At 37.4% G+C, this 27,234-nt stretch overlaps 1 protein-coding gene across 2 annotated transcripts in view; it reads left to right on the top strand.

Moving 5' to 3' along the window:
• LOC137251000 (microtubule-associated protein futsch) overlaps window positions 1–26,999 on the top strand; it is a 106,816-nt gene extending 79,817 nt beyond the window's left edge. Inside the window, exons 8-10 of one of the 2 annotated variants that reach the window (XM_067784832.1) lie at window positions 3,378–3,530; window positions 4,693–7,026; window positions 7,129–26,999. In XM_067784832.1, coding sequence (XP_067640933.1) covers window positions 3,378–3,530; window positions 4,693–7,026; window positions 7,129–16,205 — 11,564 coding nt within the window. In that variant the 3' untranslated portion in view covers window positions 16,206–26,999. Of the gene's footprint in view, window positions 1–3,377; window positions 3,531–4,692 lie in introns of both variants that reach the window. The other variant, XM_067784823.1, reaches the window with a different exon arrangement.
• The last annotated feature ends 235 nt before the right edge of the window (window positions 27,000–27,234 follow it).

The following is a 27,234-nucleotide window of genomic DNA, read 5'->3' as shown; positions in this document are numbered from 1 at the left end:
ACAAACTATTAATGTTAATTTTTAATACGGCCTAATGTACAAAATTTAGATGTTATATTGAAATACTTAATAAATATATATATATATATATTTTACTCAATTTAATAATAAGCGTACATTTTAAAAAATAGTAACGGCTTACTTCAAACTAAAAACATTATTTTTTTACATATTTCATTTTCTTATAAATTTAAATCTTAATCCTAGTAAAGCCTAAAGAAGAATGTGGCAAGACTGATCACCTTGCCAAATTCTTCTTTTCTAAAGGGGGATGATGTAGTGTCAAATTGGGTTACTGCTTTTAAGTCTGGCAACTCCCCCTCTAATAAATAAAAAGATCCAACACTCATATTAAAACTTGGCATCACTTAAAATGTTAGAGTGGAATGACGCGGAGATTCAACCCCATTGGCTGAATCTCCCGTTACTAGCTATAGCATCATACGATTTTCCCGCACTTTTGCATACCGGCAAAGCTGCTTTTGAAGCGTCAGCAGTTTTTCAGTTTTAAGTTAGAATTGAGCCGGTGAACACACAACCTAAAACGCGCGTTAAGAAATAAGATACCAAAAGTGTAACATGAAAAATAAATTAATGAACATTTAAATAAATAAGAATTTTAAATAAAGTGTAATTAAACAATAAAACAAACTAAGTTTATTAATTTAAAAACTAAAAGAAGAAAATAAAGTAGGTTTGTGTGTGTGCGTGGGGCTAAATGCCCAAAAACGAGTGGCATCGGTATGCCACTTTACATTGGAGATAAACTCCAGCCCAATTGTCAACCTCACCTACCCGTGGCAAATCCTGTTTCTTTAACAGACGAGGCTCTGGCGACCTCAAGTTCCTGATGGATCTACGGAGTGGGAGGGGCGGTATGGCCTAGAAGGGTTCATGTGGTCATACCAAATCGTTCCCTAGATGGTCGGGCTAGTACATTAATGATGCTTGTTACCGGAACGTACCGGATCTGCACCCGGCAAATGATCAACATCGATAACACTACCCGAGGCCTTCATGGAGTATCCTTATCGCTACAACAATAACAACAACAACATCAACTCGAGATAAACCGCAGCGACTTAGGGGGCTTAGAATATACACGCTACAGGTATGCCTGTCGTGAGAGGCAACTAAATTACCAAATTGATTCGAGTGGTTGCCAGCGCAGTTTCTCCAACCCAACCCAACACCTACCCGTGGCGAATCCAACTTATCGCTACAACAACATCAACTGGAGAGCTGAGTTTTTTAAAATATAGCAAAGCTGGATAAAAGATGGAAAAAGATGCTGGATATCAACTTGAGAACTATGATTTACTCAAAGACTGAAAAAATTTTGCCCTCGGTGTAAAATTCGAAATACACTGGGAGTAATTGCCAAAACCCGCTTAGAGATTTTTTTCTAACTGATTTTTTTCTAACTAACTATTTTCTAATCGAAATTGGAAGCGCAGCCGTAACCAAGACCAGGACCGCAAACGGAACAGAGAATAGTAACTCGAACGGGAACCAAAACCGTACCAAAGCCGGTACTGAACTCCGAACCGAAACTGGGTCAGCAATTAAAACGAAGAATGTACCATATCCGGAAACGACATTGGGACCTGGACTGAAACCGCACAGAGCTAAGACCGAAACCGAAAGCCTACCTGGTTCTGAAACCAGACCGATGTCTTGACACAAACCGAGAACGAATCGGAACCGAAACCAGGTGACCGAAACAAAACCGCGCTCGGATCACAACGGAGACGGGCCGAAACCGGACAAAGTCAGAACCGAAAGCGAAATCGAAACAGCCAAACTAAGGTAAAATTAGCTCTCGAATGAGACGGAGAAAATAAGCCATAATCGAAACCGGAAGAGAAACCGAAGTCAGAGGAAAATAGGTATCATTCGGTTATGAAATTAAATTATAGGCAGAAACGCGCATATCAGCTAAGATAACTGAAATCATAAATCAAAATTGAAATTAAAGTCAGGTTAAAAATGTAAAAGAAGCTGAATGTGAGACTACAGTCTCCAAAAATTATGTAGTATCATTATTACTTAATTGGCGCTTAACCGTTTAAACGGTTATGGCCGTCCAGCAATTGGACCACCAAGGGAGTTTTAAATCGTTTTTCACCTGGTCCTTCACAGCGCAGTGGGGGCCGCGCTCTTCCTCTTTTTCCATAGGCGGGCTCAGATAAAAACAATTTCTTAGTCGGAGCGTCATCTTTTATTCGCATAACATGGCCTAGCCAGCGTAGCCGCTGCGTTTTAATTCGCTGGCTCTTACAGCTCATACATAACAGTATAGTATCATCATTATTGTCAGGTCTCTTAAGCTAGCCCAACCTTTCCAGCCCAATCGAAAAACCAGGCCGTACTAAATACACAATATTTAATGCTAATTTAATACGGGTTAATTAAATATATTACACTGTTTTTTTTTTTAATACCAAGGGTTGGGCTAACTTAAACTTAAGCTAGCCCAACCCTTGGTATTTTTTAAAAAACAAGTGTAATAAATTTAATTAACGCGTATCAAATTAGCATTAAATATGGTGTTATTAATTACGTTTTCGTTTTTTGATTGGGCATATGAGTTGGGCTAACTTAAACTTAAGCTAGCCCGACCCTCGGTATTTAAAAAAAAGCAAGTGTAAAAAATGTGATCACCCGTATTAAATTAGCATTAAATATTGGACAATTTAGTACGGTCTCGTTTTTTGATTGTGCATATGGGTTGGGCTAGCTTAAACTTAACTTAGCTTAAGTTTAAGCTAGCCCAACCCTCGATATTTCTTAAAATACAAGTGTAATAAATTTAATTACCCCATATAAAATATTGTGCAATTTAGTATGGTCTCGTTTTATGATTGGGCTGGAAAGGTTGGGCTAGCTTAAGAGACCTATTATTGTCTTTATTTTTGTTTTTGTTACAGTGGCTACCATTGTGGTTGAATTTCAAACAATGAGTGAGCTCTTGTTACTTTAAAAACTTACTTACATCTCAATGTTTACACACAAAACTTTCTTTTTGACCTTAAAAATTAAGCCCCCGTTATTCAATTTTTTTAAACGATATGTCGTTCACAGTACTTTGGTCGTTTTCTCAATATTATGATTTCCAACCGAGCTATAGCGCCATTCAATATTTTTCTCGTTTCGCCAAACTATGAAAAAAGGACTAAATGGAAACGACTTGAAAGCTCCAAGAGTATTTTAGGTGCTGAAGTTTTAATCTTTTTGTAAGCACCAACCTCGGGTCAATGAACTTGATGTGTCCTTTAATCATTAAGTGCAAATAAAACAGAGAGCATACGTACATGGATTATAATGAAAAAAGTTAAGAGTATCATGATAAAATATTTTGAATTTTACTTAATTAGTGTTCGCTACGGAAATTAAAGAAGCTCCAGAACAGCAGCACAAACCCCAGTCGGAAGATTTTATGGCAAATGAAAAAGTTGACAAAGTGGAAGCTGAACTTCTTGATAAGTCTGACTACGAATACGGCAAAGAGGTGGCTCAAGAAATCGAAGGTTAGTACTAGAGATATACGCAGTATCGTTTTTTAACCCTTATTACTCTTTCCATCTATACCTTTTTATACTCAGCTGAGCAGAGCCCACTTCGTATATTAACTTTTTTCGCAAAACGGTAATCCGTAACGGCATAAACTAATCGAGATAGATATAGACTTCTATATATCAAAATGATCTGGACGAAAAAAAATTTATTTAGCCATGTCCGTCAGTCCGTCCATAAACATGATAACTTGAGTAAATTTTGAGGTATCTTAATGAAATTTGATATGTACGTTCCTGTGCACTCATCTCAGATCGCTATTTAAAATTAACGAAATCGGACTATAACCACGCCCACTTTTTCGATATCGAAAATTTCGAAAAACCGAAAAAGTGCGATAATTCATTACCAAAGACGGATAAAGCGATGAAACTTGGTTGGTGGGTTGGAGAAAATAAGTAAAATTTTGGACAATGGGCGTGGCACCGCCCACTTTTGAAAGAAGGTAATTTAAAAGTTTTGCAAGCTGTAATTTGGCAGTCGTTGAAGATAACATGATGAAATTTGGCAGGAACGTTACTCCTATCTCCTGGTCCGATATCTCGAAAACGTCTTCACATATACAACCAAGGGCCACTCCCTTTTAAAACCCTCACTAATACCTTTAATGTGATACCCGCATCGTACAAACACATTCTAGAGTCACCCGTGGTCCACCTTTATGGCGATATCCAGAAAAGGCGTCCACCTATAGAACTATGGCCCACTCCCTATTAAAATACTCTTTAAAACCTTCCATTTGATACACATGTCATACAAACACATTCCAGGGTTACCCTAGGTTCATTTTACTATATGGTGATTTTCCCTTATTTTGTCTCCAAAGCTCTCATCTGAGTATGTAATGTTCGGTTACAGCCGAACTTAGCCTTCCTTACTTTTTTTCTCTTAACTTCATCGTCTACTCCCGCTTTCACTCTTGGTGTCTCATTTTCATTGCTATATCTTACTTCCTGCTGCTATCATTGCCAAAACTCTTCATCTTGCTCTCCCCTTATTTTCATCTCCTTCCTTTTCTCTTTTCGTCCTCCTTTCTCACATTTCCTTCCATCTGTTGCTCTGTCTTCACTCACTATTTGAAATAAAGTTATACCCTTCATATTCCACACGTTTTAGACCTTAAAGAGCAACCCAAAACTCCAAAGGCTCAGAAAAAATCAGTAAGAATTGCGGACAATGTATTTCATTCGCCCAAAACGCCTGTGATGGTAGGAATGCGCGAGCTTATGAAGTCACCAAAAACTGTCGATCTTACTCCAAAGCTAATCGGTATACGCGATTTGATGCGCACACCCAAAGTAGCAAAAGTTCTAACGGAAACGAACACCATAGATGAGGAAGAATATCTAACTGGTCTAGCCGATTTGGTGAAGACACCCAAAATCGATACAGTTACAAGACAAAATGTGAATAAAGAAATCGCTGAAAAAAGTGAAAAAGAAGGCGAAGAACAAGATATGGAGCCATCAACATCCACCAAAGGTCGTGGAACATTTGTTGGTATGCGTGAATTGTTGAAAACTCCAAAGCACACAAGTACACCACAATATCGTGGCATGCGGGAATTATTGCGCACACCAAAAGCATGCAGCACGCCTCAATTAGGTGGCTTAGAAGAGCTTATGCAAACACCCATACGAAATAAACTTCATGACAAATATGATGAGGATGAGGATGATGAAAATAATGAGGGACTTGATCAGTTCCTTAAAACGCCACGCGCTAAACATGTAATGATACCAGGCGAACCGGCAAGCGCTATTTTGGAACCAAGTACAGATTCATCTTCGCTTAATATTATGACAGCAACAACGGAATATGATTTGCATAGCAGTCATCATCAGCGAACGCTGGAAGATATCTACAAAACACCTGTGAGTACACGTTTTTCAAATGTTGACACTTTAACAGCTAATGTAGAAACGAGCAGTGCAACGAAAAAGAAGGACGATGATAGTGAAATGATTGTACCTGAAACACCAGCGCAGCAAATTACTGCAACTACCACTAAACGAACTATTGCCGCCTCTGAAGAAGCATGCGATGTTGGAAGGACATCGCTCGATATCACACCAACTCAAAAAGTCAACACACGTAAGAGCCATTTAGCGTCGAATCTTGCCATAGCTGCACTACTTTCACCTTTCTCAGCAGCAGATATAATAACAGATTTACCTAAAACCAACATACAAGAGTGGGTAGATAATTTGCAACAAAGTAATGAACTGGATGAGGGCGAAGATGAAGAGCGTGAGGTTACTGTTTCGGTTTCAATATTAAATGCGGCTAAGGATGCAACGCATGATCCCATTGCGTCATCAGTGTGTGATACAAGTAATTTAACGGTAAATAAAGATACAACCGAACAGATGTTGGCAGATATGAGTGCCGTCACAACATCAGAAGATCCCTTATTGTCAAGCGTATCGAAAATTGCGTACATCTCGCCTGATTATGAGAATGAGACACTGCGTCCAGCTACACCCAACGATGCAGAAATTAGCGGTATTAATTTGCTCGATCAAACCAACGAATCTGTATTCTCTGAACCATTGGCAGTGAGTGATACCGAATCAATACATGGTGGTAGTACAGAAAATAATGTAGTAGAAAAGACGAAAGCTTTAGCTTGTGAAGAGCCCGGCAGCGCTGAGAACAAGTCACAGGATGAAGAAGATTTTCCCATGATGTTCGTTGAGAGCAGTGATTCGGAACACGAAGAAGAGGGCGTCGTTATCGTATATGCTTCTGCGAGTACGCAAAAAGACGCTGAATCTCATGAAACTACAATTTCAGAAAATAAAACCGAAGAAGAACCGGTTAATGACACTATAATTAAAGATATTGATGACTCAAAAACCAGCGCAGATCAAAGTCAAACAACTACTGAAGCAGACATTGAATTTAACAACTTTCAAGCTCATAAAACCATCGCAGGTCAGCAAATGCGAGCTTCTACCCCACATCGTACCACTAAAGCACGTACAATCCAATCTACACAAGATCAACGTCGACAAAGTATGGGTGCTGAAAAGCAGCTTACTAGTATTACTATTGATTTAACGCGTGAAAAGTCACGTTTGGTTGAGGAAAAGGTGCATAAAGCAACAAAATCTGAATGCATAATAGAAGTGGATGAGTCAATAGAAGATGCGATTGAAGATGTAACAAAAGACGATGGAAATAAAGCTGAATTTATTGAAAATGCTGATGAGTTTAATGACAGTAAATCTGAATTGAATGAAAATGTTGCTGAGACTGCCGCTGGAGTTGAATGGACCTCAAATTCTTCCGGATTATCCGATAATATAGCTGAATTGTATGAAAAAGGAGAATTGAATAAAAAGCCTTCTGAATTGGATGCAGCTGAATCAATTGAAAATGCTGCTGAATTGGATGCAAGCACAACTGAATTGAATAAAAAGCCTGCTGAATTGGATGCAAATGCAGGTGAATCAATTGAAAAGGTTGATGAATTGGATGCAAGCACAGCTGAATTGAATGAAAAAGGAGAATTGAATAAAAAGCCTGCTGAATTGGATGCAAATGCAGCTGAATCAATTGAAAAGGCTGCTGAATTGGATGCAAGCACAGCTGAATTGAATCAAACTGCTGCTGAGATTAGAAAGAATGCGAATGAAGCTAAATTGAATGCAAATTCCATGTTGTCCAAAAATGTTGCTGACATAAATGAAAACGCTGCTGAACTTGAAAAAACTCCCGCTGAATCGAAGGAAAAGGCTGTTGAATTGTACGAAAATGTTGCTGCGTTTAAAAAGAATGCAATTGAAGATGAACGGAATGAAAATGAAGCTGAACAGCATGAAAAGATAGTTGAACTGAATGCAAATACAGTTAACTTGAATACAACGTCGGCTGAATTGTGTAAAAACGAAGCTGAATTGCACGAAAACGGAGCTGAATTGCCAACTAAAAGGCTAGAAACTACAGTAGGAGGGACGGCTGAAAAGTTACGCGAAGAATTTGGCAATTTCCAAGCATACAAAACAATTGCAAGTCGAGGTAAACGTGCCGCAACGCCCGATCTAGTTAATAAAAGGCATGAGCTGAAAATATCACAAGCACCGCGCCGTTTAACTTTAGGCGCTGAACAACACTTGACTGGTGTAAACATTGATTTTGTGAAAGAAAAATCGCAATTACAAAATTCAAAGCAACTAACCGAGCCTCTTGTTGAGTCTGTACAAGAAATAGATCATTTCATCAATGAATCTGCTATTGAAACTTTAGTACCACAGGCTGATGTTAAGCAGACGAATACTGCGGTTAAGGGTGATGAAGATAATGTTGATGAACTACAAAAGGTATTGGATACTGTACAGGCCAATACGGTAGCGCATGCTACTGAGCTTGAAGTGGATAGAGGAAAATCAAAAATAATAACACCAACGGCTTCAAATCTCCAAAAAGTTATAGAGACAACGATTTCAGATAGCACAAATGAAAAGATCACACAAGATTCGGAGAGCTCTGGTACCACAACAGACGGCGCCGAGCGAACCGAAGAGCAAATATTACAAATAGTAAAAGTTGTCGAAAATCTCATTCCTGAAAATCCAATAGCGGAAGCCACTGAAACTGTCGTTGCAGAGAACCACAAAAGTGAGTATTCGACTGCTAAAAATTATAAACAGGCCATTGGTGGAAATAAAACCGTCAATTCTTTGGGAGATCAAACAAAAACCGCGCTTGCAAAAACTGAGTTTAACTATAGTGATGTATTTGATTTAACAGAGGACGTGCTAAAAGACCCGCCAGCAGTTAATACAACTCAGGGTGTAATATTTGACTTAACAGAAGAAGAAAATGATGCGGTAGTAGAAGAAAATGAAGCAAACGTAACGAGCGACGAGGAAACGGCTATTGAATCAACTCTGCGTAATACAAAGAAAGAGCAAGGAATTGAAAACTCGAATGATACAACCACTAAGTGTCAAATTGATGTAATTAGTAGCACAGAAAATAGTCCTTTAATTCAGTTGAATAAGGAGAGCATTCCAGTAGAAGGGCCTAATAATGAAGTTAATGCTGATAGTACGAATAAAATTGAAGAATTTTCTGGTGTCACCAATGACAAATTAAGTGTCGAAAGGACTGGAGTTGATTTACAAAAAACGGATAATGAAGAGTTCTTCCTAATGACCTCCATGGAATCAGTGGAAGATAATATTGAAATTTCTGAAAGCAAAACCGAAGAGTTACAATTCAGTGTAGAAGAAATAAAGGAGGTAACGGTGGAATCAACCAAAGTGGATACACATAGTGTAGACATTTCTAATGCGAATGGCGAACAAGTTGAAGCAAATTTGTCATTAAAAATTGTCGATCGTGCAAAAAGGGAAAACAGAGAAACTTTAGCTAAGCCGCCTGCATTACTTTTACAAGATTCAGTGAACAATTTAGATGCTGATGTAGTAGAAACAACAAAAGATACCAATGTAGCTATAGAAAATGGAGCTGCTGATGAAGGAAAAGAGATCGAAAATGAAGGGAGAGACCATACCGGTAATAAACAAGATGAATTACCTTCGAACTCAAAAGAAAACTCCGCATCACAAATTGCATTTTCGGAAAAAATAATAAAAGAAACGCTGGCCTGTGATGAACAAACAAAGGCAGTGATAGATGATAATACACAACATTCAACTAAAGTTGTTATTGAAGACGCCGTTGAGGAATCAGTTGAAGCACAAAACAACACAGAAGAAACGATTGACATTAGCACAGAAAAGCGAAATGAGGAGAAAGTAGTAGGAATGCAAAACGAGGAAGAAATACAAACCGAGCAATCACCAGAAGGAAAAGATAAACTTATTTATAAAACTCCAATGGAAAGCGAGATTTTGATCGCAGAAGAGGCTGGCGAATTACAATTAGATGAAAACGTAGTTTTTTCGGACAAACGAATAGAAAATCAGACAGGCGGCATAGCAGGAGAAGAAAGTACAAATATAATACTAAGTTCAGCAGAGGTGAGTGGAAACACTGAAGGGGAAGCTCCCGTTACAAAAGAGATACCTGATATTTTAGAAGAGACACTTGCTTCATCTAAAGATTCAGAACAAATGCTAGTCAGCGCGGATATCATACATATTTCAGAAGAGACGCCGGCTAACGATGTCGTTGCTAATATAGAACTAAGCAAGCATGTAAGGTTACAGGAAGTGTCAACTATCGAGAAAGAAATGATGCCTATTTCAGCAAAAAAGACTGCCCTTACTGATGAAAATAAAGAGAAATTAGTAGAAAAAGCGGATGCATCATCATCCACCTTTGAAAAAGATCAGCCAGTGAAGCGAAACCAACGAAAAACATCACGATCCAAGCAGAAGAATGTGGATTGTGTATCGGAACATAAACCAGAGGCGTCCCATGCGGACATTTCAACGATGTCTCCTCGGGGTGTGGACGAGTTAGATGAGGTCCCAACTTCTTATGAGAAACATCCACCACATTCACTTAATGTACGCAACGCAACAATAGAAAAAGACGAGAGCGTAGCCAACGAAACTAAATTAAAGGTGGTCATACAAACTGAAGAAAATCAGAATGCAATTGCAGCGATGCAAACGGTCGGAGATCTAGAAAATAAGTTGATTTCCGTTAAAGAACAGCAACAACCAGCAAAGCGAAGTGTTCGAAAAACATCACGATCAAAGCAAGAAACTGATCAAAACAAGGAAACCACCATCAAAGCAACCACTGAAAGCGAAGTAACAATGGAGGAATCTGATATAGTTGATCAAAGCCACGGTGAACTTATAACACAAGGAAAGGTGACAGAGACGAACGTAGAAGAATCGAAACATGAAGCTGCAAGGAAGGAAGAAGTGACAATTCCAAATGTAACAGACACAGGAAATGAGGACATTTTAACAGTGGAAGAATTAAACGAACCCACAATTTCTGCTGAGAAACAACCTCCAGGTAAGCGTAGTGTACGAAAACGATCACGTTCAAAGCAAACTACAGTACAAACGGATGAGAGCGCCGAAAAGACAAACAACGAAACTGAAGTCAAGGAAGTAATGACAGCTCTAGAAAATAAAGAGGTCGATACAGAGATGTCAACAACTGCAGTCGAAGATGTAGAAAATAAAGTGCACAAACCGTCGCGTTCGAAGCCAGCTGCAGCAGACGAAGACGCCAGCGTCGACAAGACGGCCAATGAAAAGAAGACATTAGGAAAGGAGCTGACAAAAGTACAAGAAAGCCAAGATACAGAGACGACGCAAGCAATAGGACAAGTAGCAAAGCGAAGTGTTCGAAAAACATCACGATCAAAGCAAGAAACTGATCAAAACAAGGAAACCACCATCAAAGCAACCATTGAAAGCGAAGTAACAGTGGAGGAATCTGATATAGTTGATCAAAGCCACGGTGAACTTATAACACAAGGAAAGATGACAGAGAAGAACGTAGAAGAATCGAAAAATGAAGCTGCAAGGAAGGAAGAAGCGACAATTCCAAATGTAACAGACACAGCAAATGAGGACATTTTAACAGTGGAAGAATTAAACGAACCCACAATTTCTGCTGAGAAACAACCACCAGGTAAGCGTACAGTACGCAAACCATCACGTTCAAAGCAAACTACAGTACAAACAGATGAGAGCGCCGAAAAGACAAACAACGAAACTGAAGTCAAGGAAGTAATGACAGCTCTAGAAAATAAAGAGGTCGATACAGAAATGCCAACAACTGCTGTCGAAGATGTAGAAAATAAAGTGCACAAACCATCGCGTTCGAAGACAGCTGCAGCAGACGAAGATGGCAGTGTCGATAAGACGGCCAATGAAAATAAGACATTAGGAAAGGAGCTGACAAGAGTACAAGAGAGCCAAGATACAGACACGACGCAAGCAATAGGACAAGTAGCAAAGCGAAGTGTTCGAAAAACTTCACATTCAAACAAAAAAGTCGAACAGGAAGAAGAAATAAAATATAAGGCAACGCGTGTTGCAAAAACGACTCCTCTGGAAACTGCCAAAGAAGATCAAATTGAAAACATTGAATCATCACGGTCTCTGAGAACGACATTGGATGGTGAACAAACAGCAAATACTGAGAAACATAAATCCGATAGTGCCACCCACAAGATAGAGCTGCCAGTGGAGGTTTCAACTTCCATGCCGCCTAAGCGTAAAGGCCGTAAGCCATCCGGTTCCAAAAAAAATGTGGAAGAAAAAAATGAGGGCACCGAGAAGACAACCAATGTAGTTAAGACATTAGAGAAGGAGCTGATGACTGTGCAGAAAAGCCAAGATACAGATGCAGAGACGCAAGGAGAAGAGCAACCAGCAAAGCGAATTATTCGAAAAACTTCACGCTCAAAGCACAAGTTCGAACAGGACGAAGAAGTAAGAAAATGTCAGGTAACGTCTATTGCAGAAACGACTCCCCTGGAAACTGTCAAAGAAGTTTCAATTGAACACACTGAAGCTGAAACGACGTCAGATCGTGAAGAAGCATTAACTACTGAGGAGCATAAGTCAGATAGTACCGACGACAAGAAAGAAGTGTCAGCCGAAGCTACATCTTCCATGCCGCCTAAGCGTAAAGGCCGTAAGCCATCCGGTTCCAAAAAAAATGTGGAAGAAAAAAATGAGGGCACCGAGACGACAACCAATGTAGTTAAGACATTAGAGGAGGAGCTGATGACTGTGCAGAAAAGCCAATATGCAGATGCAGAGACGCAAGGAGAAGAACAGCCAGCAAAGCGAATTATTCGAAAAACTTCACGCTCAAAGCACAAATTCGAACAGGAAGAAGAAGTAACAAAATGTCAGGTAACGACTGTTGTGGAAACGACTCCCCTGGAAACTGTCAAAGAAGTTTCCAATGAACACACTGAAGCAGAAACGACATCAGATCGTGAAGAAGCATCAACTACTGAGAAACATAAGTCAGATAGTACCGACGACAAGAAAGAAGTGTCAGCCGTAGCTACAATTTCCATGCCGCCTAAGCGTAAGGGCAGCAAATCATCAGCTTGCAAACAAGTTGTGGAACAAAAGTTTTCCAAAGAGTCTGAACAAAATGCGGAGAAGGGAAATTTCTTTGAAGCTGAAGAGGACCTAGGTGCGGAGAGTGAAATTGCTGTTGACGCAATAGTAACTGTGCCTAGGGAGACGGCTTTTCAGCACGTAACAGCAACATATGAAGTATCTTTATTGAAGAGTTCGAAAGCGTCAGGAAAAAGTGTCACATCAACCGATGATGAAACGAAACTTCCAACAGATCAAGAACTTACCACTACGCTTAAGGCGCTTGACGAAGTTGAATCTATAGATATTTCTTCTAAAAATAAAGAGGAAGAACACCGTTCACAAAGATCGACAAGACGTACCCGCAAAGGTTCTGCCACCAGTCAATGTTCAGCACAAGATGGAGATGATTTGTCAACAACAAAACGACGTGGTGGACGAAGACACGCTGAAACACCGGTGGAAAATAGTGCAGACGAAGCCTCGGCAGAAGCACCAACAACAACAAAACGCCGACGTGGACCAGCCGCCAAGACAGATGTCTGCATACTGTTGGAAGAAATTAAGGAAGTACTCTTGGATGATGGCGCTCCATTTAAGGAGCAAGCTGGTGAAGAGAAACCGCTAGATATAGATGACCATAACGAAACGAAAATAATGATCGAAAATGATGAAAATGTCACTGAAAATCCGCATCAAGCAAATGAGCCTCTCATGACTACTGCGTGCCCAGCTGAAGAAAACCCCGAAGATGAAGGGAAATCTGCGGACACCGAAAAAGCTTTGCCCGAAACAAAGGCTGAAAAGGCAACGATTTCGCGGCTTATTAAAGCTTCAGATGAAATTGAAGCAGATGTAGATCCAGAGGAATCAAAGAACGCTGTCAATACACCAGAAGAAGAGGTTAGAGAGCTACAAGATGCAACAGCTCATACCAATGCATCAAGGCGTGGCGGGAGACGTAAGCGAACGGCGTCTGAATCAAGTCAAACATCGAATACACCCGTCGAAAACATTGATGGCCATGCGATTTTGCGAGGTAGGCGGCGACGTAAGGCGGCGACAGAGGAGCCCGCTGTAGATATCGTAAAGGCAGTAGCAGCAATAGAGGAGACGACGACATCAACGGAGGCTGAAGTAAAAATCACGGAAATGAAAAAAGGAACTGAAGACGAACAACACTCAAGTTCATCATCTTCACAAACCATTATTGAAAGGGCGCTCAAAGAAAAGAAAGAAGATGCTTCCGACTTACCTTCTATTAGTATAGAATCGTCGGAAGAAGTTTTCCATTTGAAGTCCGAATCGCAAAAAGAGAATATAACTTTGAAGGAAGAAGAGCAATCAAACGAAGAGCCCACCACCACGGGGCGCAAACGAGCCAATCGATATAGGAAAGCAGATGCGACAGATGCTCATCGGCAACAAACAGAAAATGTAGAACATACGCACAAAGAGGAGGAAAAACTGGAAGTTGCAGAAACGCATACGAAAACCAGAAAAGTTGTGAAAGAGCGAACAGATACCCCAACCGCTGCCGATTCGGTGGGTGGCCGACGGGGTAGGCGTGGCGCTGCCGCGGCAGCTACAGTAGCTATTAATGAAGTTGCATCAGCACATAAGCGTGGAACGCCGCGCGGCAAGAGCCAGCAAAATACATCACAAACTAAGACTACACAGGGTGAAGAACATACCAGGAAGAGGAACAGTACTGAAACTGTGACCCCTCATGACGAGGAACCAAATGCAGTGGAAATAAAAAAGACACAAAACGTGGTACGACGCAAACGACGTGGTTCCGTAACGGTAGAAGATGGTGAAAAAGAAAAACACGAATCAGAAGATGAAACTATAAAGGCGAAGAAGGTCACTAAAAGTGTACGCCAACGACGTGTGTCGGCACATTCTGAAGAAACTGAAAATGTGCACGCAGAAGACAAAGGCACAACTAGCTCCGTATCCTCCATGAAACAACGTAGCAGACGTAAGCGTGTAAATTCGATTCAAAGCGTAGGTGATGACGAGGTAACAGCAATAATTGTTGATAGTGCTGGCGCCGATGTTGAACCGCCAAAAAAACGCCCGCTTAGCAGTAAACGACGCGATTCTTCACTCGATAGTAGCATACACGAAGGCACATCTTCTAATTTGGAAGCTGGTAACACAAGTGCCTGTGGTGGTAATACTTCTTCTGTATCAACAACACCAAACCGTCCGCGGCGAGCTGTTACTGCAGAAGAACGCAACTACGATGAGAGTTCCGATGCTGAAGTACAGGTTGAACTCAAGCGTCGCATTGAAAAAGCATCGATGCCGAAAGGAAGCAGCAGTTCGTCAATAACAGCAGCAACTAATAGCAACCACGGTTCAACATCAGCGACAGGTTCGTCTACAACAGGAGCTGAAGTGACGTCGAAAGCCGAAGCCATGAGTAAAAGTGCGCGCAGCACACCAATCTTATCGACAGTGTTCACCACAAGTCGTGGTGGACGTCAACGTAAACCCACCGCACGCGTGCAGCAGTACCTTGAAGAGGAACGTGCCAAAGCGGAGACACCCAAAAAACGTTTGTTACTTGGTTTAGCTGCAGGTGGCGGCGCTGAAACTCCATCCACATCACAAACAGCAAGTAGCACACCTGCTAGACGTACACGAAAACCATCCGCCGCTGAAGCCGAAATAACAGAAGCACAGCAAACGCCATCGCGAGTTCGACCGCGCAAGCTGAAAACAGCTACAGTGACTTACGAGGAGTCACGGTCTGAGACACATTCCGAAAATGAGACAACACAATCCACTATTGTTGTAGAAGAAAAAGATAAGGCATTAAAAGTTGGCAAACGAACGACGACTCGTCGTGGTAAGCAAACTGTAAGCGCCACCACACCTACAGAAAGTGAATTGAGTGAAACGCAGGAGGCACCACCTACAACTATACCAACACAAACAGTAAACGTAAGTCGCAACGGACGTGCTGCCAAAGCTGCTGCAACGGCAGCGGTTATAAGTGACGATCAGGCCGCCTCTGACTCACAAACAAAAACAAACGCTGTAAGACGCGGACGACGTGGTGCACATGCCGACACCGCTGCAACTGATGATGAACAACATGCTGATGTTGACACAAAAGATGTAGAAGACGATAAAAAAAGTAAAAAAACAAAAACCACAACTGATGCTGCAACTGTTGGACAAACAATGCGTACTGGACGCGGCGGTAGTCGTCATAAGAAGAACGACGCTGAGGAGAGCGAAGCAAGCAATAGCGGTGGACAACAAACGATAGTTATAGATGCCGACGACGAACATGAAGAGGAAGATGATGAAGTGGTATTGATGCAGTATGTGGAACGCGAAGAAGAGAATAAAACACTTGCAAAAGTAAAGAAAACAACAGCAGCAACTAAAAAGCGCACTGGTACTGTTGAAGCTGGTGCAGTTAATCTTACAGAATCTCCAGTGCCGAAACGCGTGCGACGTCGTGGCGGCGACGAGAAGGATGCAGATGTAGCACCGACAGGCACCACCAGTAACAGTCGTAGTCGCAAAGTAGTACATTTCAAAGGGGCACCTGCGGCTTCTGCGCCGGCTACGCGCGCCACACGTTCGCGCCGGAAGTGAGCTAATCACAGTAAGCTAATAAAAAAAAACAATTTAGGTGACAAACGTAACAGTAGTTAAGGGAGCACTAGCGCTTAAGGCCCACTTGCGGAATGGCAAGAGTGTTAGTTTTAAAAATTTGTCAAAAAATTATGAGTTTAACCGCTCATATCAGGTAAACTCGAAGCTAAAAAAATAACTTGCCGTTCTGCAAGTGGGCCTAAGAATAAAAAAAAAATTTAAGAATTTACAATTTTTTTTTACGATAAAACCTTTTTATATTTTTAATTCATCAAACTTACAACTTATTATTACATATTATCATTATCTTAATTAAAATCAATTAAAAAGCATTCGCAATGTTGGATAAAAAAAGTCCTTGTTGTATCTATGAACTATGACAAGTATGAGTTAGTTTTATGTTTAGTTGGTATAAGTATACTTTTGGAAAACAAAAATGTATGGCAATTATAGTAATACAAATATATCTAGCAAATTGCTATTCAAGAAAATTCCAAAAATTACCTTCTGCCTTTCTAAAAAATCGACTTACATATATAAAAGTGTTGTACAATACAATAGCATGTGTGAATTATTTATTGTTAAAAATTTAATCGCACTTCACTTCTTTTACAGAAAATTACCACGAATGCGTGTGCCGATTTCAAATAAGAAAATTTAAAATTTGGCAAAACTCGAAAGGTCACAGGTCTCTGAATATGGTTAAATAACAAGCTATCTGATAATATGTTTCAAAACCGCCTTATCGTAGTATTGGAAACAGTGAGTTTTCGAAACAAATTGCGAGCTAGGGCATTTGTCCATCGAATTTTAAAAAAGCAGTGATTTGATAAACTGCTGCGATATTTGTAATAGGGTCTAAAATTAGGCGTTCTTCAAAGAAATATATATATGTGACCCGGCCTATGAAAAGGTGGCTTATGACTAAAAAAAAAATTGTTCCACTTTTTTTCTGGTTTCGATAGTTTTTGAGACGCTCTTTCACGTGGTGAAAACTAGAAAGTCCTAACTTGCTTAGAAGTGTTCTACTTCCTCTTATCTCATTTATGCTCTTTTGCGTTTTTTTTTTGTTGCCTTTTGGGCATGACTGTTCATAATGCAAAAGAAAAACTACTAAGAAACTGAAGAGATGCATTGTTTATCTTTAACAGCTGTTTCTCGCAATTTCTTTTTTGAGTCATAAGCCACCTTTTCATAGGCCGGGTCACATACATATATCAGCCGCGTAACGTGATATTCCATTTTTCAGTTATACATAGGGCAATCACACTGTGGAGGGAAAATTTAAATCTCGCATTTATATACATACATATAAGTAATACAATATTTCGATCACACATGTTACGTGTTTCGATATGAAATGCTGTTTCTGCGCAAATCGAGAGATTGGTAAAAAGAGATGTTTCTCCGTTTTAAACCCACTAGGCGCGCAAAGGAGAGTTAAGGGCCCATTGCTGATACTTAGCATAGACTTGACTTGACTTGGCGTAAACTTGGCAACTTAGCCACGATTATACTCCACTTAGCGCATTCAATCTGGGATCATAATCAGCTGTTTTCCAGCTGTCGTTTTATTGTGAAATATTTGCTACAAAAAGTGGTGGTTTTTAAACAAAATTAATTTGAGTACTAAAATTAATTTATGAGTGTAAAAATTGTTTAGAACATTCAGTAAATGTCAATTTGTATGACAAAATGAAATGGAAACAAACAAATATCAAAATGTAAACGTCACTTATAGCTTACATAGAAAATCAAAACTCAACAGACTTCAAGTCTAGTTAAGTGTTGCTAAGTTTTGAGTAATCAGCAATCACATGCAATGTTCATTTAACAGAACTAAGTAACAGTTCTCATGTCAAGTCAAATCTATGCTAAGGTCAGGTTTTTCAGTACAAGTGCAACTCAGTTTATCAGTTAAACTACACTTAAACTTTTTCTGCAGTTTTTCAGTCTACTTTAACTGAAGTTTAAGCTTAAGCGGCCAATCCGCCAGGGCTAAACTCTAGTTAACTTATCAGTTATTTGCGTTCGTACCAAATGGCGTCCAATATACCCAATAAGCATTTGGGCTTGAGTACCATTAGAGATCATGTTGTTAACTGGCATACTTCTAAAATCTCAAAAGTTGTTTCGAAAGAGTGGCTCAACTCGAGAATCATAGCGTACTCAGCAAAAGAGGGAACTTTTTATAAAGCGAAATATGCTATTACTTAAGTTGAAAAAGTGTAATTAACAACTTGCGGTTCTCTAACTGGACTCAAATGTATGATTCAATGATGTTGTGTGGCAGGCCGAACACGCTACCATCACACCACGGCGGCAGCCTATATAATTTATTCTTGATTAATTACGCTTCATTACTGCTATCAACCAGGTGTTTATTTCTCACAGTAACAGCTGTTGGTTTTGGTGGTACCATCTTGGAGATTTTTTTCAACTCCACCTCCACTCGATATGTAATGTAAGATATCAACGGAAAAATGTGTTGAATATGCATTTGAGAACTGTACAATTCTCAAAATCTCTCGAAATTAGGATAATAATTGGAAAATATTAATGACGTTGGAGACCAACTGGAAAACTTTTAATTTTACAAAATCTCTCAAAGGTTGGATAGTGACTGGAGAATGAAGTTGAATATCAACTCGAGAACTATCTGGTTTAAGAATAATTAAATAATGATGTTGGATATCACTTCCAGAACTAGATATATATTTCGCCGGAGAATTTTTTTCCATGTTTGTTGGGTAAACAAAATCCAGCGGTTGCCGTATCTACAAACTATCTAGATAATAAAAAAAAACCATGTCGCCGCACAAAACAGCATATCACAAAGGCGGCCTTAAACTGTGACTGAAAACCCGCTCAGTAGTTTAACTGCAGTTTAAATTTGACTAGAGTTTAAGCAAGCTTAGTTCAAGCTTAACTTAACCAACCACTGATAAACCGGGCCTAAGTATGAGTAATGGGCCCTTTAGACCCATCTAGCGACAATTATTTGGGGCTTGTTGCAGTGGTGCCACATTTGCGTGTTTTTTTTTTTTAGTTTTTTTAAACTATATATTATTTGAAGTTAGCCTCTAAAGCAGGGTTTCGAAATTTGCTATACATATATTGGTTTAAGAAGACATATATTTGACCCGGCCTATGAAAAGGCGGCTTATGACTCAAACAAATAATGCAAACGAAAAACTACTAAGAAACTGAAGAAATGCATTGTTTATCTTTAACAGCTGTTTCTTTTTTTGAGTCATAAGCCACCTTTTAATAGGCCGGGTCACATATGGGTCTGGTCTACCTCCTTCTATTATTTGAATGGCATACATTTTTTTAAGTTTCGCGAGTATATTGCAAGTTGGAAAACATTCTGAAATTAAGATTAATTGAGAAAAAAAGGCGAATGAAGTTCTTTTAAAATAAACTGACGTATGGCTCTGTATGGTCATGTTATTTTAATTTATGATGTTAATATTAGTTACATTTATATTCAACTTTATATGAATCTACTTTGAAGAAATTTAATGAACACAATTGGCGATCCTGCCAGGCTTTTAAAAGGCTCACGAACGTTTAATAGCACGTTATTGTGTAAAATTTCACAATCGTTTTTCATCAAATGAAGTTACAGAATTTGAGCTAATTTCTCGTCATACTTGTTTAGTATTATAACCTAAAAGAGAAGTACAATTAAAATATTCAACATTGAGTTGCGAAAATTGAAAAGAAAATTCAGGAACCTACCTGAAGACCCGAAGCAAAGAAATCGAAAGCACACACAATATTCAAGAAAGCTGAGCAATAAGGAAGTGTTCTGGAGCGATATTTGGCGATACAAATTTATAAAAATAACGGCTAAAACAAAGTGAGAAATAAATTTCATTTAAAAAGAGTTAGGTACAAACAAGTGTCCAATTTTTCTTGTCAACAGCACAATTTAATAGTTTTTTCTAGCGACAACAAACGAAAGAAATAAAACCCGTAGATACAGAATTTGAAGAATACATATGTTTCTAATTAAAGAAAGACCATCGATCCAAAGAAGTGCATAAATTGAAAACGGAAAAAGCTGGCTTACTAAGAAACTAGCAAATATTACAAAGAGTTTCAAGAGAGAGGAGCTTCAGCAACAGCCATATTCCTGGCCGACCCACGTATTTAAAAAAAAAAAAAAAACGAATAATTAGAAGACTTATTTAATATAACTAAAACAATTTAAATTTAATTCAACAAAGGAGCGCGCGTTTTAACGTGTACAGCAGTAGAGCTGGAATAATTTATTTCACCCACCGATCCAGTAATGTTAAAACTGATATAGATCAAGATCCAGATGGCGAATTAAATTTCGCTGCTCCGCAGAAGAATCAAATGCCATTGCATTATTCAACAATATAGGACAAACAAATGCCATTGAAAAACAATTGTTGGTTTTAGACCACTTAAAATAGATACACTAATGTGTGAGTTTTAGTTCATTTAAAATAAATACACCACAATTTATTTTTCGTTAAAATTTTATTATAAAATATTTTATGGAATGAAAATGTTTGATTATTATAATTTCAAAATTGAAATAAAAAAATTAACAAGAACAATTCATTCAATTTCTTCAAAGTAGATTCATATAAAGTTGAATATAAATGTAACTAATATTAACAATATAAATTAAAATAACATAACCCTACAGGCTCAATTTCGAACTTCCAAAGAACATTATTTTATTTTGGAGGCTTATTCCGAAAATGTACAAATTGCTTATGGTTCAATCTCTATAAAAAATTCGCTCAGTCTAGGAACCGTGGTAAAAGTTGAAAATATGCCACGTTTTCAATACAAAATATACGCTCAGATAACGCAGCACTTACACAAGAAATATCCTTTCTATTTGATCCTGCATTTAGTGCCAGAAGCCAAATAAAAATATATATATTTTATGCATTGAAAATGTTTAAAAAAAATGCTTCGCACAGAAATTTATTTTTCTTATTCAAATTTCAGTTTCAACATTCTTGTAATATTTATAAATTTTCTAATAAAATATACATGCTTTTGAGTAAAGAAAATGTAGAAACTGTAGAAGGTTTTTGCACAAATGTATGCCGTTACTCCGTGTTGAAAACTTTTGACAATAAAGTGAAAAACTTCCTACGTTTTCTCTGGATTCTAGCCAGAGAGAATACCACTTATATTTTGCAGTCTAGTGTAATCGTTATCCATAAGATTGGTTGTAACATGTATTTTATATTGATTAGACCAAGTTAACATATAGATTATATTAATTTTCGTAATTTACTCTTAGGCCCGGTTTTTCAGTACAAGTTCAACTCAGTTTTTCAATTAAACTACTCTTAAACTTATTCTCCAGTTCTTCAGTATACTTTAACTGAATTTTAAGCTTAGCTTAAGCGGCCGATCTGGCAGGGTTAAACTTTAGTTAACCTACCAGTTATTTGCGTTCGTTCGAAATAGCGTCGAATATACCCAACAAGCATTTAGGCTTGAGTACCATTAGAACTCATAGCATACCTCTAAAATCTCAAAAGTTGTTTCGAAACACTGACTCAACTCGAGAATCATAGCGTACTCAGCAAAAGATGGAATTTTTTATAATGCAAAATTTGAAAAAATGTAATTCCCAAATTGTGGTTCTCTAACTGGACTCAAATGTAAGATTACATACTACAGTATTTTTTCACGAAAATAAAATATGTGTAATTCATTTTTAATTAATAACGCTTCATGACTGCTAACAACCAAGTGTTTATTTCTCACAATAAACAGCTGTTGGGTTTGGTGGTACCATCTTGGAGATTTCTTTTCAACTCCACCTCAAGTCGATATCCAGTGTAGTATATCAACTGGAGAAATGTGTTGAATATTCATTTAAGAACTGTACATTTCTCAAAATCTCTCGTAAGTTGGATAATGGAGATCAACTCGAAAACTCTAATTTTACAAAATTTTTCAAAGGTTGTTAGTGATTGGAGAATGAAGTTGGATATCACCTCGAGAACTATCTGGTTTAAAAATAATTAAATAATGATGTTGGATATCACCTCCGAAACTAGATATATATTTCGCTGGAGAATTTTTTCCCATGTTTGTTGGGTGAGCAAAATCTAGCTGTTGCCGTATTTACAAATTATCTAGATAATAAAAAAACCAATGTTGCCGCACAAAAAAGCCAATTCCAAAGGCGGCCTTAAACTGTGACTGAAAAACTGCTCAGTAGTTTAACTGGAGTTTAAATTTGACTAAAGTTTAAGCTTAGCTTAACCAACTACTGAAAAACCGGGCCTTAAGCGGTAATTAAAAAACTAGATTTCGTATATAAAATTTTCCGTTCGATAATCGATAATTTTGAAGAAATGTTAGAGATACCTATTTTTATGGACCTAGAACCATGTGTGGGGTGCCATGTCTAGATGGAAGCACGAAATATAAGAGAAACTTCAAAAACAGTATAACAAGATGGCTGACCGTCAAATTTGGTAACTATTAACCTATTTCCTAGGAATGGGACACATATGTGACCGCTGAAATGAAATATTGCGGATTAATAATAGATTAATGCATGTGTAATAGGGCGGGTCAAATTGTAGGGGGGGAAAAAAACTTCAGATGCACATCCAGCTTCTGAATCTATGGGTCATACTGAGTTATATTGTCCATGGGACCATAGGTCTGAAATGAATTTCGAGCCTCCCTAATTTTGTTAGAAAATATTTTTTTGTTAGAAATTTTTATTATCATTTTTGTTAGAAAATATTTTGAGCTATTTAAAAATTGAATTTGCAATATGGAAAAGTAAAATATTCGTCGATTTTCCCCAAAAAGAAGTGATAAAATGCGAAAAATAGTAGGAAAGCGCCCTATAGCGACGAATAGTTTACTTTTCCATATTGCAAATTCAATTTTTAAATAGCTCAAAATATTTTCTAACAAAAATAATAAAAATTTCTAAAAAAAGTATTTTCTAACAAAATTAGGGAGGCTCGAAATTCATTTCAGACCTATGGTCCCAGGAACAATATTACTCAGTATGACCCATAGATTCAGAAACTGGATGTGCCTTTTCAACAATAAATTTCACCCGCCCTAAAGTGTAATCATGGTCTTAGGTTTTATCAAGATTGACTGGGCTCTAAAACAAAGGATATGCAGCTGTGAAAATCGAAAAAAGCACCAAAAATATAGACACATTTTAGCAGATAATTACTTTCGAAAACTATGCGAACCATGATGCAATAAAACCACACAGATGAAGTCAGTAGTACATCAACAAAAAATTTTACTGCCCTCATAATCCGTAGCAGGTAGCGAAAATTTGTCGCAATATTTTGCCAAAAATATTCAATGTGCGTAAAAGAGCCACACTCGATGTTTCTCCACATTTGGAAAAGGAACAAAGAAATAAAGAAGAAAAAGCAGAAGTTGGAGGGAAGTCGTAAAAGTAAAGAGAACAAGAGCGGGAGGGGGAGTGAGTGTAAAGTAAGAATAATGATAATTGTTGTATATGTATTCTATATCATATGTTTTTTATTTTAGTCTAAGAATATTTAAGAACAAGTAGTGGTATAAGAGTTTCAAGAAGTGTAAGAATATCATTAGGACAGGACTAAGGCCCGGTTTTCCAGTGCGACTTTAAGCTACAGTTATGTTATCGAGCAAAGTGGCAGGAAAAGTAAGGAGAAAATTTACTGAAGAATGGAAGGGAAAGCGAAATTGAGTGGGCTATTAAGGTAAACTTGAAAAACGTAGAAGTTACAGGAAAAAGGCTGGAAGGATTTCATGTACAAAACTTCTCTAGACTAAAGACTTATTTTTTCTCATCAGATAAATCTATAAGCTCTATTAATATTTTGCAGCATCGTTGCTTTAAAGCCTCTACCGTTATATAGTTTTACACTTTTCACCTCTTTCTGTTCAATGAACCCAACTCTTAATCCTAGCTTATATGAATAAATGCTGGGTCTTGGGATGTATACCGTCTATATCGAGTTTTCCTTTAACAAGCCTCCTAGATACTCGTCCATAATCTTATGATATTGTTTTAAAGTCAGTCATCTCGATTGACTTTGACGGACGGCCTTTTTCCATATTCTTTAGTTGTGGACAATGCGATACTCTGAGAAGATCGAACCATTCACTAAAACTTTGTCATTTCCTCACAGGAGCTCCGTAATTCTGGCGCAATGCAATAGTGCCCGTAATTAACGCCAGAAAAATGGAAGTAATGCCCGCGGGCCTTATTTCATATACATACAAAAAGGAAATAACCCTCACCAGTGATATCATTGCATTAGGATGTGAACCAATATCAAAAAGTTTTCGAAAAAATTAGAAATGTGTTTCAGAAATTTTTTATTACAATCTTGCCCAATCAATTACAGTACATAGTCTAAGAAAGTACAAGTTGGAAGCATATCGAAATATGCATCAACTTTCAGCGGTTTTCTTTCCGAAAGCTGTTTTATAGTAATTTCACACATAGAGTTAATGGAATAATTTATCAAGTTTTCTGCATATAAGCCTTTATTGAGCTTAATCTTCCATACAAAATTCAAATTCTTTATTTTATTATTGCTTTATTGAATGTCTAATGGATTCAAAAATCTAGTCGGGTTTGCTTGTTGTTTCCAATTTTAATGTCAGTTCAAAAAAAAAAATTATTTTTAATGCACGAAAAATAGTAGTAAAATGTGTATTTTTATTTTTGCAGCAAGTCATGATGAAATTAATATTCAGGTGTTCTCATTCCGTTGACGGTTTCCCTTATTCTGACAAGTTCGGCATGCATAATTTAGAGGGTTGTCTATCATACATAAATTAAATTCTTGTACGATCGGAGTAGATTTGACCATACGTTTAGAAATATAATAACTATGTAAGCCGCTACCAGAATTGTTTAGACATAAACATAAACATAACTATGTATTCCCCAAAAGATATAGACAAAATTTTGCAGAAAACTTAATTTTTTGAGGAAATTTGTAGGAAAAATTAAGCAATAAAAATTTAGTACTTCTGTAGTACAAGTAAATACTGGCAAATAGAGCTGCCAAAAAAGTGAGGTTATGTTGTTGACATCACCTTTATTATTCCATCATGGTATGGGTTTTTTAAAAATCTTCGTTAATGTCTAAGGCTCGATTTTTCAGTGCGAGTTTAAACTTCAGTTAAAGTTGACTAGGATTTAACCCTGTCACTTTTGCCGCTTAAGTTGAAATGAGCAATAGCCGTTTTTTTTTGCAAGCTAGAAACAGAACGCTAGCTAGATTAGCATAGAAAGCAACAACTTAAAGTAAGCTAGTTTAACTGGATAAGTGGGTTGAGATGAAATCGCTTAAGCAACGGTGTATCAAAAGTAGGGTGCTATTGTGAACGAGCAAATGAAATGTACAGACAATTATGCAGATACACGAAAATAACAAGTAACAAGATGGTGGCAGGGAGACATACATATATACAAACAAACACCAGAGAAGAAGGACGGATAGAATAAGAGACGTCATTTCAATTTTTATTTGTAATGTACCTGATTGGCGGGTATTAGAAAATTGCCTTCTACACATTTTCAAGAAGTTTATATTAATACAATATTGTGATTGTTGAAAAGAGGATGAACTGCTTAATTAATACGATCCTTTAAAACAATTAAAAATACCTCATGAAAATGTGTAGAAGCAATTTAAAGTTACCCCTCAAATGGGACATTACAAATAAATTTCGCAAAAAATATGAAATGACGTCTCTTATTCTATCTATCTTCTCCGCAAACACGCATTCCATGTATTTGTTATGTTAATTCTCTGAAAAAGTGTCAAAAACGCACTGCGCCACAAGTAGAAATTTCAAGAAGCTGGAAAAAGTACCAATTAGTTGATTTGCTGTATGGTTCCGCCTTGATGAAACAGTTTATTTAATTGAAGTAAGAGAGGCAAGGTTGAGTTCTAATCAGCTTTTACTGATGTTTTAACTAGCAACGAAAAATAGGGTATACAATTGATGGGCTACAAATGTTATGTTTGAAAGTTTCCTTGAAGGTTTTCAAATATTACTGGAATTTCGGAACTTTTTTTAAATTGCTTACACTTGTAAAAATGAACTTTTTTGAAATTCATATGTATAATTTTCGTTTAAAAAACAAAAACAGTTTTAGAAGAACAATATGATTTTTACACACTTTTCAAATTAACTAACTTTTCGAAAACGTTAAGGTTTCACTGAAATATTTTTTTTTAATATTTTGATGTTCACTGCCCTTTTTGCCGGAAAACTCAGTAAAAAACTTGTAATTTTTTCTTTGTTTTTCTTCATTTTGAACGAATGAAAATTAAAAATATTTACCCTCTTTTCTTGAAATTCTTGTGGTTTGGTGTGGGCATTGCCTTCTCTATGCGGGTGGCTTAATTTCTTCCCTCTGTTCGAAACTGGGTATATGCCACGTTGCTAATGTATTGCTCAACACTATATATTAGATTTAAATAAACACCCTTTTACGAAAAAATATGTTTTAGTTTAATCATGCGCTTAAATGTTTCACTTTTTTCCTCGAATCACTTTTGGTTTTTAGTAATAAGTGTGGCCTAATTGGTTTCAATTTCTTTTCTATTATATTTAATTAAAATAACTAATTTCTTATCAATTCGATATCTTAATTTGATTTCATATTCTTATAATATTTCATATAAATATATATTGAATAATTATCTTTTTATATTGTAATGTGAAAGAAAAATCTAAATTAATTAAAAAGACAAAATAAATACATAATTATTATGTTAAAATGCATATTTGTCTTGCTTGTGGACGTTTAGTGTGGAAGGATCATACTTCCATACATTATAAATGCATATTCTACCACATATAAAAAAAAATAAACTAAAAAAAAAATTTTAGTAACGCAACCAATTTTCTTTTATGTCATAAAAAAAGCTATAATCTAATAAATATAATCGTGTTTCGATTTTATAAGCTTTATTATTAGAGAGCGACCGAATATCGATTTAAAGATTGTTGTTGTTAA

This window comes from Eurosta solidaginis, chromosome 1, assembly GCF_040869045.1.
Source record: "Eurosta solidaginis isolate ZX-2024a chromosome 1, ASM4086904v1, whole genome shotgun sequence".
In the NCBI taxonomy this organism is placed as follows: Eukaryota; Metazoa; Arthropoda; class Insecta; order Diptera; family Tephritidae; genus Eurosta; species Eurosta solidaginis.
This window is presented reverse-complemented; position numbering and strand designations above follow the sequence as displayed.